Source organism: Panthera onca, chromosome E2 (genome assembly GCF_046562875.1).
Source record: "Panthera onca isolate mPanOnc1 chromosome E2, mPanOnc1 haplotype 2, whole genome shotgun sequence".
NCBI lineage: Eukaryota > Metazoa > Chordata > Mammalia > Carnivora > Felidae > Panthera > Panthera onca.
In genome coordinates, this window is record NC_138353.1 from 19,966,932 (window position 1) to 19,980,432 (window position 13,501).

General features: G+C 45.2%; 1 protein-coding gene across 1 annotated transcript in view; it reads left to right on the plus strand.

The window, feature by feature from the left end:
- Positions 1-13,501, plus strand: part of RHPN2 (rhophilin Rho GTPase binding protein 2) — a 58,921-nt gene that overhangs the window by 19,310 nt on the left and 26,110 nt on the right. The window contains exons 3-4 of the mRNA XM_060650911.3: positions 7,927-8,055; positions 10,545-10,620. Coding sequence (XP_060506894.1) covers positions 7,927-8,055; positions 10,545-10,620 — 205 coding nt within the window. The remainder of the gene's footprint in view (positions 1-7,926; positions 8,056-10,544; positions 10,621-13,501) is intronic.

Sequence of the window (13,501 nt, forward strand, 5' to 3'; positions counted from 1 at the left end):
GTATATATATATGTGTGTGTATGTATATATATATATATATATACACACACATGTGTGTGTATGTATATATATACATATGTGTGTGTATATATATATATATATACACATAAGTATATATATTTGGTCTCTGTGCCTCGTCCCTGGCACAGAGCTCCTAAAACTCTTGGAATCTCCTGTCTTCTGTATGTTAATGAGGTGACTCCTTATGGGGGAAGGGAGCCTTCAAGATACAGTCTGTTTACCAGAAAGACCAAATCCGATTAGAGCGTTAGTCCCTACCCCTGAACTTCTGGGGAAGGGAAAGGGGTTGAAAATTGGGTTCAGTTACCGATGGCCAATGATTTAATCAACTGTGCCCACATAAGGAAGTGATGAAACCCCCCACAGTGAGGTTTGTGAGCCTCCAGATTGGTGAACACATCAAGGTGCCAGGAGGGTGGCGTGCCTGGAGAGGGCGTGGAAGCTACTCATGCCTCCTTGGCCTATGGGTCTGTTCCATCTGACTGCTCTTACGCTGTGTCCTTTAAAATAAACCACAGTAAATGTAAGTAAAGTGTTTTCCTGAGTTTTCTGAGTCATTCTGGTGAATTATCATAGAAGGGTGTTGTGGGAACCCTTGATTTGTAGCTGGTTGGTCATAAGTACGGGTGCCCCTCCCCCTGCAAACCTTGTGGCTGGCACCTGACATGGTGGCAGTCTTGTGGCATTGAGCCTTTAACCTGGAGGTACTGAACTGAAGTGTTGGGCACCCAGTTGCAGTCAGAGATTCAGAATTGGAGAGTTGCAAATATTACTGTTTTTTAAAAAAAGTAAGCTATTAGAATAGAATAATTGGTGTGCATCATATGAATGGTTTGGTTTGTGCGACTTTTGTTTTAGAGAGTATGTTTGTGTATGGATCTACTGTGTTGTGTACAAAATGTGTTTCTTACTGGTAATCATGCTTCACCCCCTCCAACCCCCTCAGAATTCCCACACCAATGCTCTTCACCGAACTGAGCTTCCAATATCTCATTGCCCAGCTGGGGAGCTCAGACGTGTACGTGTAAAGGCTTACCAACCAGGAGCAGTAAAAGCACCAGTGTCATCATATCTACTGCCAGGGTCAAGCATGGCTTTTTCTGAGGAGGTGTGACATAAGTGTGTGGGTTCAAGAAGCAGGAGTTTGGTGGGGCGCCTGGGTGGCTCAGTCGGTTAAGCATCTGACTTTGGCTCAGGTCATGATCTCACAGTTCGTGAGTTCGAGCCCACATCGGGCTCTGTGTTGACAGCTTAGAGCCTGGAGCCTGCTTCAAATTCTATGTCTCCCCCTCTCTCTGCTTCTCCCCCGCTCGTGCTCTGTCTCTCTCTCCTGCAAAAATAAATAAAAACATTAAAAAAAAAAAAAAGCAGGAGTTTGGTGAAGGAAGGGAGAGAAAACATATAAATACATCATGGAGAGAAACTGATGGGCTCAAATATGTGACAAGGCAGGAAGAACCCCAGTGGAGAGGGCACACTGTAGGGGAAATGGTTTAGCATTTTATTTTCTGGAGGAAAGACAGCAGGTGAGCAAAGCAAGCACAAGACAGGTGGCTGGATTTTCATCAGCTGGGGAGGGGAAGGTGACCCGGTACTGTCTCGCTGGCTGGCTGGAGCTCTTGGCTGATGGACCTCGGGTGTCCCCATGTGTGAAATGAGGAAGTTCTAGTAGCTGGTCTGAGGAATGACCAATGACCATGACCAGGATGGCTCGTGGGAATGTACTCAGCAAGGCCTGGCTCAGTACTTGGTTGTTAACTGTAAGTTTTGCAATGATTCCTAATCTGTAAAATGCACTTGTAAAGTCTTCCACGAAGTGTCCAAACTTCTGCTTTGAAGACTTGGGTAAAATTCATTCCTTCATATCACTTAAACCATTCCATTCTATGGATGTGTCACATTTTGCTTATCCGCTTGCCAGTTAATGGATGGATGCCTGGATTTTTCTCTCTTTTTGGCTCTCTGGCTTTTTGTTGGGACATAAATTCTCATTTCTCTCATAGACTCCTAGCAGTGGAATATGCAGTTGTATGGTAAGTGTATGTTTGTCATTGTTAGAAACTACCCAGCTGTTTGTTCCAAGGTGGCTGTGTCATTTGCCTTCAGCAGTGTATGAGGGTTCCTGTTTCTCTGCATCCTCACCAATGCTTGTTATTGTTTCTTTTTCATCAGAGCCAGTCAGGTCGTGTATTGGTATCTCATCCTGGTTTTAATGTGTATTTCCCTATATTGTCTGATGACATTCAGCGTCTTTTTGTGTGTTGATTAGCCATTCGTATATATTCTTTAATAAAATGTGTATTCAGATCTTCTGTACATTTTATGAATTCAGAAAGTTGCAGGCTACGAAATCAATATACAGAAATCTGTTGTATTTCTATACATTAATAACAAATTACCAGAAAGGGAAAATAAAACAATTCCACTCACAATTGCATCCAAAATAACACAATACCTAGGAATAAGTTTAACAAAAGAAGTGAACCTGTTCACTAGAAACTATGGCCCCGATGACAGAAATTGAAGGTACAAATAAATGGAAAGACATTCCAGGCTCATGGATTGGAAGAATAAGTATTGTTAAAATGTCCATACAGCCAAAGCAATCTACAAATTTGCTGCAGTCCCTATGAAAATTCCAATGGCACTCTTCAGAAATAGATAAAACAATTCTAAAACTTTGGAACCACAAAAGAGCCAGAATAGTTAAAGCAGTCTTGAGAAAGAAGAACAAAGCTCTAGGCATCACGCTTCCTGATTTCAAACTATATCACAAAGCTGTAGTAATCAAAACAGTATGGTACCGGTGTAAAAACAGACACATAGATGAATGAAACAGAATAGAGTGCAGAAATAAGCCCACGCATATATGGCTAATCAGCTTATGACAAAGGAGGCAAGAGTATACAATAGGGAAAGGATAGTCTCTTAGCGGTGGGGAAACTGGACCGCTGTCTTACACCGTGCACAAGAACTAACTCAGAATGGATGAAACACTTGCATATAAGACCTGAAACCATAACATTCCTAGGAGAAAACATAGGGAGTAAGCCTCGACATTGATCATGGCCGTGATTTTTTGCATTTGACACCAGGAGCAGAGGCGGCAAAAGCCAAAAACAAGTGGGGCTACATCAAACCACAGAGCTTTTGCACAGCAAGGAAACCATCAACAGAATGAAAAGGCAACCTACTAAATAGGAGAAAGTTTTTGTAATTCGTACATCTGATAAGGGGTTAATGTCCAAAATACAGAAAGAACTCGTAAATTCAACAGCACAAAAACAAACAGTCCGATTATAAAATGGGCAGAGGACCTGAATAGACATTTTTGTAAAGAAGATATGCAACTGGCCAACAGACGCATGAAAAGATGCTCCACATCACTAATTATCAGGGAAAGGCAAATCAACACCACGATGAGGTCTCACACCTGTTAGAACGGCTATTATCAAAACGAGAAGATATAACAAGTGTTGGTGAGGACATGGAGAAAAGGGAACCCTCATTCACTGTTGGTGGGAATATAAATTGGTGCGGCCATTATGGAAAAGAGTATGGAGTTCCCTTAAAGAAATTAAAAATAGAACTACCATGTGATCCAGCGATTCTGCTTCTGAGTATTTATGTGAGGAGAGCAAAATCACTAACTCAAAAAGATATCTGCACCCCCATGTTCATTGCAGTCTTATTTGTAATAGCCAAGATACGGAAACAACCTCAGTGTCCACCAATGGATGAATGGATGAAGAAGACGTGGTATATGTACACACACCGTGTAATACTATTTGACCATCAAGAAGCACAAAATCTTAACCTTTGTGACAATATGGACGGACCTCGAGGGCATTGTGCTAAGTGAAATAAGTCATACAGGGAAATACCATATGAGCTCATGTACATGTGGAATCTCTATTGAAAAAAAAAGAAGGCTCATGGAGACAGAGGACAGATGGAATGTTGCTAGAGTTGGGGATTGGGAGATAGGTGAAATCGGTAGAGGGTGTCAAGAGGCACAAACTTTCAGTGATAAAATAAATAAGTCATGGGGATGTAATGTACAGCATAGTGACTATAGTTAATAATACTGTATTGCAGGGGCACCTGGATGGCTCAATTGGTTGAGCACCTGACTCTTAATTTCGGTTTGGGTCACGATCTCATGGTTTATGGGTTCGAGCTCCCTGTTGGGCTCTGCACTGATGGTGCAGAGCCTGCTTGGGATCCTCTCTCTCCACCCCCCCCCCCTTTCTGCCTCTCCCCTGCTCATGCTCTGTCTCTCAAAAAAGAACAACATATTGCATATTTTAAAGTTGCTAAGAGAGTAAATATTAAAAGGTCTTATCACACAGAAAAAAACCCTGTAACTATGCTGACAAATATTGTTTGTGGTGATCATTTTGCAATATATATAAATATTGAATTATTATGTTTTATACCTGAAATTAAGATAATGTTTGTCAATTATTCCTTCATTAAAAAAATCTTTGCCCATTAAAAAAATTGTATTGTCTTTTTATTACTTGAGAAACTCTTAATGTATCTGATACGAATTTTTATTAGATATATAATTTGCAAATATTTTCTCCTAGGCTATGGCTTGCGTTTGTTTTTTTTTTTTTTTTAATGGTATCTTCTGAAGCACAGAAGTTTTTAAATTTGAGAGAGTCCAATTCGATTTCTTCTTTTATGGATTATGTTTTTGGTGTATAGCTAAGTACACATTGCCCAGCCCAAGGTCATAAAGATTTCCTTCTATATGTATATATATTTTTAAATTTTTTTAATGTGTATTTATTTTTGAATCAGAGAGACAGAGTGCGAGCAGGGAAGGGGCAGAGAGAGAGGGAGACACAGAATCTGAAGCAGGCTCCAGCCTCTGAGCTGTCAGCATAGAACCTGGTGCCTGGCTCAAACTCACGAACTATAAGATCCTGACCTGAGCCAAGGTCGGACGCCCAACCGACTGAGCCACCCAGGTGCCCCTATATTTTCTTCTAGAGGTAGTAGAGTTTTGGCTCTTATATTGAAGTCTCTGATCCATTTGGACTTAATATTTATGTATGGTATAAGATTTAGATTGAGGTTTATTTTTTGCTGATTGTGCAGAAAAGAGTTATCAGAGCAGGCCTGAGACAGCTATCCTTAGAAAGCCTGTTTGCAAGGTTGTCCCTTGGCCGGTGTCTGCAAACTTAATTTCAGGATAGTTCCCACCGTTTCCAGAACTGATAAGAATGGTTCACTGTGCCTGAACTGTTTGCACAAACAGTGTTGTTTCTGCTGGATACCTGCTTTCCTTCTGGGAGTCTGGAATTTTGGAACATGCTAGACAGAAGTGCCTACCTACCAATCCCTAGTAAAAACCTGGGGCACTATGTCTCAAATGAGCTTCCTTAGTAGACAGCATTTCACACGTGTTGTCAACACTCTGCCAGAGGAATTAAGTGTGTCCTTTGTGAGAATCCTGGGAGAGAGGACTCTTAGCAGCCTGTGCCTCCAGACCTTACCCCATGCACCTTTCCCTTTTGCTGTAATAAATCACAGCCTTGAGTACAACTCTATTGAGTCCTGTGAGTCATTCTAGTGAATCCCTGAATGTGGGGGGTGGTCTCAGGGACACGGACATACCTAAGGATGTCCAATTGCTTCAGCACTATTTTGTTGAAAAGACTGTCTTTTCTCCTTTGAAATGTCTTGTCATCTTTGTCAAAATCAATTGACCATAAATGTAAGGATTTATTTCTGGATTCTATTCTGTTCCATTGCCTAGCTTTATGCCACTGCTACATTATCTTGATTGCTGTGGATTTATAGTAAGTTTTAAAATCCTATAGCATAAATCCTCCAACTTTGTTCTTCTTTGGCTCTTAGGTCCTTTGCATTTCCATATACATTTTAGGATCAGCTTGTCAATGTCTACTAAAAAGCTTATGGGTTTTGTTTTTGTTTTTGTTTTTGTTTTTTGAGAGAGAGAGAGAGAGAGAGAGAGAGCGCGAGCACTTGCAGGGGAGGGGCAGAGGGAGAGAGAATTCTACACGCACTCCAGGTTCAGCACAGAGCCTGATACGGAACTGAGTCTCATGAACTGTGAGATCATGATGTGAGCTGAAATCAAGAGTCGGATGCCAGCCAGGCGCCTCAGCTCTTGGGGTTTTGATTGGAACTGCATTGAATTGATAGATCAATTAGGGAGAACTGACATCTTGACAATAGTGAATCTTCCAATCCATAAACACGGCGTCTCTCCAATTAATATGTACTGCTTTGTGGTTTTCAGGGCACAGATCTTACGCTTCTTTTGTGAAATTTATTCCAAAGTATTTTTACTTTTTGATGCTAATGTGAATGAAATTGTTTTCTGGATTTCGTTGTAAGAGTGCTCACTGCTGGTATGTAGCGATAGAATTGATTTTTGCATATTGAATTGTATGCTGTGACCTTGCCGAATGTATTAGTTCTAGTATTTTGTGAATGCCTTGGGATTTTCTATATACAAGTAATGTCATCTGTGAGTAAAGACAGTTTTCCTTCTTCCCTTCCAATCCAGAGGCCTTTAATTTCTTTATTTACCTATTGCCGCTGGCTTGAGCCTCCAGTAGAGTAGTGATTAGAAGTGGCAAAAGCGGGGGCTCCTGGGTGGCTCAGTCGGCTGAGCGGCCGACTTCAGCTCAGGTCACAATCTCGCCGTCCGTGAGTTCGAGCCCCGTGTTGGGCTCTGGGCTGATGGCTCAGAGCCTGGAGCCTGCTTCTGATTCTGTGTCTCCCTCTCTCTCTGCCCCTCCCCCGTTCATGCTCTGTCTCTCTCTGTCTCAAAAATAAATAAACGTTAAAAAAAAAAAAAAAGTGGCAAAAGTGAACACTGTTGCCTTGTTCCTGATCTAATTGAGAAAGCATATCTTTCACCACTAAGTATGATATTAGCTTTGTTTTTTTCATAGATGCCCTTTATCAAGTTTTGTAAATTTTCTTTTATTCCTAGTTTGGTGAGAATTTTTATCATGAATCTGTGTTAGACTTTATCACATGCTTTTTTTTTTCTGCATCTGTTGAGATGACCATGTGTTTTTTATCCTATAGCCTATTATTATAGTATGTTACATTAATTGATTTTCAGATAGTAAACCAACCTTGCAGGGGCGCCTGGGTGGCTCAGTCGGTTAAGTGTCCGACTTCGGCTCAGGTCATGATCTCAACGGTTTGTGAGTTTGAGCCCCGCGTCAGGCTCTGTGCTGACAGCTCTGAGCCTGGAGCCTGCTTTGGATTCTGTGTCTCCTTTTCTCTCTGCCCCTCCCCAACTTGTGCTCTCTCTATGTCTCTAAAAAATAAATAAATGTTAAAAAAAATTTTTTTTTAAACCAACCTTGCAATCCTGGGATAAATCCCACTTGGTTATGGTATATAATTGTTGTTATATGTTGCTAGGTTCGGTTTGCTAATATTTTGTTGAGGATTTTTGCATATATATTCATGTAGGATATCAGTCTGTTGTTTTGTTTTCTTGTGGTGTCTTTCTCTGGTTTTGGGTCAGGGTAAAACAAGACCTCATAGAATGAGCTGGGAAATGTTATCTTAGCCATTTCCTTTCAAGGGGGTAGTTTATGGTCTTTTATGAGTGGCTGGGAGCAGTTCTCTTTTGTCTTCTCAAAGCTGATTCTTTGCAGGGATGTCTTAAGATTCATGTCTGGCAGCTCAGTTTATCATCGATGTCCCAGATCCACTTACTGGCAGGTGTGGCTCAGGATGGGCCAGGTGCTGAGCATCTCTGAGACCTCTTATCTGATCACATCTGGTGCTCACATCTGCAAGTGAACCCTCAGGACATCCCTATGGGGTTTGGGAGGTCTGCTCACTCGGCAGCGGGGCACTTGGGCTGAAGGCACTTTCCTCCCTCTTCTCTTCTAACAGAGCAGCTACGAACCACAAGGTGCGGGAGCAGGTGCGCCTGGAACTGAGCTTCGTGAACTCAGATCTGCAGATGCTCAAGGAAGAGCTGGAGGGGCTCAACATCTCAGTGGGAGTCTATCAGAGCACAGAGTGAGTGGGGGCACTGATTCTTCCAGATACTTTCTGAGCCTTAGAACGTGCTGCAACAGGGATGGTGCCCAGATAGGCCCAAGGGTGTGGCAGACCCCACGTTGGGAAGAGAGGGATTGATCAGTTTGAGGTTTGAGCGTGATGCAGGAGTCAAAGGGACGAGCCTATGGGGTTTGTTGGAAATACCTGGAGAGTGGGACAGAAAGGCATTCAATTCCTAGGACCCTTGGGACATAGTTTTATGGGAGAGCTGTGACTGGGTCCAGATGAAGAGACAGCATCTCTCACGTGGCTCTCCCATAAAGATGGCCTGGAGGCACTTCTGTGGCTGGCCGGGAGAGCCAGCCCAGCGGGTGGGGCCACCCTGCCCTCTTCCCTCTCAGCCTCTTCACCTCACACAGGGCCTGCCTGGGTCGTTCCATTGGTAGGATGCAAAAACAGACAAACTGCTTGACAGGGATCACTTACATCAAAGATTAGGGGACCCAGGTGAGTTGGCATGGCAACTGAGAGACTTCAGAAATGTACCCCGTTAAATACTTGAGAGATGAACAGCCTAATTCAGGAGCCTCCCCCTAGGGAGTGTTTGTGGGAGGTGCAGTATTGAGGGGCAGACCTCAGAAAAAGCTCAGAACGTCTCCCCAAGGTGAGCTACCTTTGATAGACATGTCCATCTTGGAGGAAAAATAACCTTGAGGAGCTGTGCGGGGACGTGAGGCTTCTCAAAAGGCAGGCGAGCGCCAGGGGAATCTCAGTCAGAAAATAGTATGTGGATTAACAAAAGGATGGCATTTGGGAACCTTGAGTCACCTTTGGAATGTGCTTTTCCCGACTGTCCCCAGTCCTCTGTGTGGTATGTGGGTGTTTTTCAGAGCCAGAGGGAAGGCATTAGTGTGTGAACCCTCTGTTCTTCCTTCTGTGACGTCCGGAGCCCTGGCTCGGTCACCTGTGGGCCTCCGTGTGGGTTTGAGCACCTAACCACAGCAGCAGATGAGAGGCTTCTCCCAGCCTATGCTGTGGTATTAAATTCCAGTGTTTTGCCCAAAGGTCGACATTCCCTGAGTAAGGAGGGCAGGGCCAAACTGGGCTGATAAACATAGGGATATTTCATATTCCTGCCTGCGGTACCAGACCGCAGGGATGTATCCCACAGAGACAGGCACTTAAGGCCCCTGTGTGATTACAGTGTGGCTCTACAGCGGCCAGTTGTTTCCCTGTGCCATCAGGGAGTGGGGAGAGAGATGTGCAGGTGTCACAACGACGCCTTGCATTTGCACCCGCCCCCTTCCTGTTTTCAAAGCAGATTGTTTCTTTCTTAGCGCCATTGATCTTTAAACATTTCTGCGAGGCAGAACAGGAAGAAACAGTCTCGCTGGGCAGAGGAGAAAACACGAGGAGGCTGGAGGTCATGGAGAAAGTTACGTTAGCACAAGGTTGGGACTGGGGTGCCCTGGCTGCTCCGGGGAGGTCATGGGGAGCACAGCTCTCGCCTCCAGGTCTAGTGGGGTGAGGGTAGGAGGGTGTTGGGGCCCAGAGGACAGAGGCATGGCCCATCCACAACCCCCGTCCAGCAGGGTCTGGCTTTCCCAGTGGGCTTTGAGGAAGCCAGGCACCCCCACGGTGGGATCCCACCTGCTTTTAGCATAGCCGGTGGTTTTCCCTCAGCCACAGAGGCAGTTTCAGCTTACAGCTGCATTGTCCACTCACCCTACCATGCATTCCTGGCCTTTTCCCCAGCTGGGCTGAGCGGCCCCAGGAGGTCTCTGGTTACAGGTCAGGGAGCTAAATCTCTGTTTGCAAAACACAGCCCGAGCCCCCTACACTCCCTTTTGGCTCTGTCCCTGTCCCTCAGAATGTAGGTTCAGGGCACACTCCCAGGGCGACCTATGGGGAAACTGAGTGGCCAGTTGTGGGGGAGTACTGTGGGGGGCAGGCAGCCGACCAGGGCGTGACCCTGGGCCTGGAGCTGGGTGTACTTCGGTGTCAGAAAGGGCCCTTGCCCTCAAGGCTTTCCCCATGCAGGTGACGGGACCCTAGAGGGATTCTCCCCATCAGAGGAGGCTCCTAAGAGTCCAGGTGGGACCTGCCCTGGTGAGGAAAGGAGGAGGAGAAGGGAGGGGTTGGGAGCTGATGGAGGAGGTGCATTGATTGGCAGGGTGGTGCGCCCAGGTCGGGAGCAGTGCCCGCATCAGGCACAGACCTGCCACACAGGAGGTCCCCAGCATAGTCACTGAAGGAACAGGTCAAAATGGTAGGCTCCCGTGTGTTAGGCTGGGTAGTGCAGAAGTCACAGGCCGCTGGGATTGGGTTTAGACCAGAGACAGGTATGTGATCAGAGTCATCTTTATGGAGTATGAACCGGCATGGGGATGTGGTGGGGCCCTGAGCTGGACCAGCATTGGGACCCACGTGGTGGGCCCTGAGCTGGGCTGCTGGGTGCATAGCACCCGGGACCGGGATGTTCATATATCTTGCTGTGTTCCTTCTAGGGAGGCATTTACCATCCCCCTGATTCCGCTTGGTCTGAAGGAAACCAAGGATGTTGACTTCTCAGTCGTTCTCAAGGTAAATCTCAAAGCCATGGGCACTTGACTCAATGTTTACAAAGAAAAACTAGAAGTTGTGTATCCCTTGCAAGTGGCCTTAGGCTCAGTGGGCCAAGTGTCAGTTGATTTCTGCAGGATGCCTCCAGACCCCTTCAGCAAGCCAGAGAATGCTGTGCTGTTCTCCTCTGTCCTCCAGCTGTCTCTGGTTCCCTCCGAGGCTCGGGGACCCGGGAAGGCGAGTTAGAAACCTGGGCCTACCCTCCCCAGGAGGCCAAGCCACAGAGGGTCCGTGGAGGATGTGCTTTGGAATTTAAAAATTGTATCCTGTATTTTTTCTTAAACGTGGCCTAAATTGGTTATGAAATTTATGGAGAATAGCTAAATTTCCCCCCAACGTTTTATTCCGAATATTTCTAAACTTCTAGAAAAACTGAAAGAATTTGGCAGTGAATCCGTGTATACTCACTACCTAGATGAACATTTTGCTTTTATGACATATTTGTCCATCTATGCATCCCTGTATCTACATACCAATCCACCTTGAATAGCTAGAATTTATGGGGGTTTTTCCCTCTATCGAATTACTGGGGATCCAGCTGCATCTTCTCTTTCTTTCTTCCTTCCAATCTCTCTCCCTTTAAAAAAATTTCTTTCCCTTCTTTTTAAAAAGTAACAGCTTAAACCCACCCACCCCCCCCCCCCCACACACACACACACGCACAATGTATCTGGCCTCCTGTTAATTGTAGGGGTCCCTGGTAAGCAGCTGTTACCTGTAGGCCCATCTGTGCCTATCGCTGTGCTGGATGCTGGTGATGTCACAGGTCTTGAGTTCCAGGTCTGTGGCTCAGTGGAGATTTCAGGTGGGAAGCGGAACAGGTGCTTTGACAGAGGCCCCCAGAGCTGCCTTACCCCTGTCCAGGGCCAAGAGAGGCCTCCCCATGTCTGGAACGCCCTCCTCTTCCTCCCCTCCCTGGCTCCATCACTCTGAGTTTTAATGAATCACCCGCAACGTCCATTTAGGAGGAGAAAGGGGAAATGGGGTGGAAGGTAGTGCCTGTCTCTGAGCTCTCCAACACAGGCATGGTGGAGGGCAGTTAACCCCAGCATTGTGAAAAATACTGCTGAGTGTTGCATTTCTTTTCATAATAACTCTGTTAGTTGACTCGTCTTGGACTACTTTCAATTTAGGAAAGAAAAAATGATCATATGCATTTTGGGCACTATGAAATGTGTCCTTTTAAAAGCAATTGGTTAATGCTTCAAGAGCTTCTGCATTTGACCTCCATTCTGGAGCAGAGACTGTAAGTCTCTTGACATAAGTGCTTTCACTTAGGGCCTTGTTGACTGCTCCCTTGTTTATACCCAGGTCCTGGTCCCTGTCAATTTGGGGTTTATTTTGGCATTTGAGAAGGGACATTGGTAGCCGTACAAGACTCAGGATCACCCAAGGTTTGATTTTCTGGCTAGAAAACAACCCAGGAGCTGCAGCTTTATGTCAGCTATGTAGAGGCCACCTGAACTTCTAGATGGGACACTTGTCACACGTCTGTAAGACTCAAGACAATCTTTACGTCTGTGGAAATGTGTTTGGGTGCCTTTGTGGAATAGTTTCTTTAAGATTTAGTTTGTTGCTTGGATCCAGGGTGGCAAGGGCACAGGCATTTTAGAAGGAGACTCTTGGAGACACTTGGGGATTTTATGGAATCTGTAAGGATCCAACCATGTCATATGCTGAATCCCACATTAAACTCAGTGGGGGAAAAAAAAATCATATGTGGCCATGGCCAACTGCTATTCAGCTGAGGCTTCCAACCATGTCATTTTAGCCTCAAAAGGACTCTTCAAATGTCAGGCATACAAGAATGAGAACATCTGGGGACGTTCTGTTTTCTCCTTTCCACATTTGTCCCTGAGACTCACACAGACAGGTGCTGCAGAAGCACTTGGGCCGACTTAATGAGGGCAGTTCAAAGTGCGGGCCGCCTTGCACCTCCCTGTGTATCCGTGGGGCGTTTAATGGCCAGTAAAACTTCACGGTGTGATTTCGTTCTATTTTTAAATACATGGGCTTTCAAACGACCTCATTTGAAGACACCATCAAAATAAATTCCCTTTCCAGAGAATTCAAGTTGTTTGTTTTGGGTGGGTTTTTTTTTTTTTTTTTTGCCTCTAAATACAGCTTTATTTATTTATGTTTATTAAAAACAGTACTGCAGAACATTCAGAAAAATACCAAGGCATGGAAAGATCCCTCCCAGCCCTACCCCACCGTGTCCCCACTGAGCTTGGTAACCTGCTCAGCACTTAATCTTTGGACACTGGGGCTGTTCATGAGTCAGGGGCCTGACTCATGAAGGTGTGTGACTCCCCCCACTCCCCTCCGTCATGGCTTCACGTGGTGTCTGCTTATAGAAGTCAAGGTGGCTGTTAATCTCATTCTTCAGGCAGCTTCCAAATGCTCGCTGTTGTCAGCGGCTCTCCACTGAGCATTTGCACACTTCACCGGATGTTCTCTTTGGACAGATTTTTAGATACGGATTTGGTCGGTGGGAGATCCGTATTACCCACTTACCCACCAGAAGCGGTCCTGCCTTACACTCCTACCGACTGTGCGTGACTGCTTGTCTCCCTGCACTTTAGGTCACCCTGGGCAGCGTTCACCATTTTGATTTTTTTATGCTATCTTTGTGATCTTTGTGAAATCGGGCAAAATAAGAACTTATTACAGTTTACATTTCTCAGGTCGGTACTTGAGTTGAATGCGTGTATGGTTTGGGGTTGGGTTTTTTGTTTTTTGGTTTGTTTTGTTTTGTCTTGAGTTTATTTATTTTGAGAGAGAGAGAGCACGCACAGGCGGGGGAGGGGCAGAGAGAAGAAGAGACAGAGTCCCAAGCAGT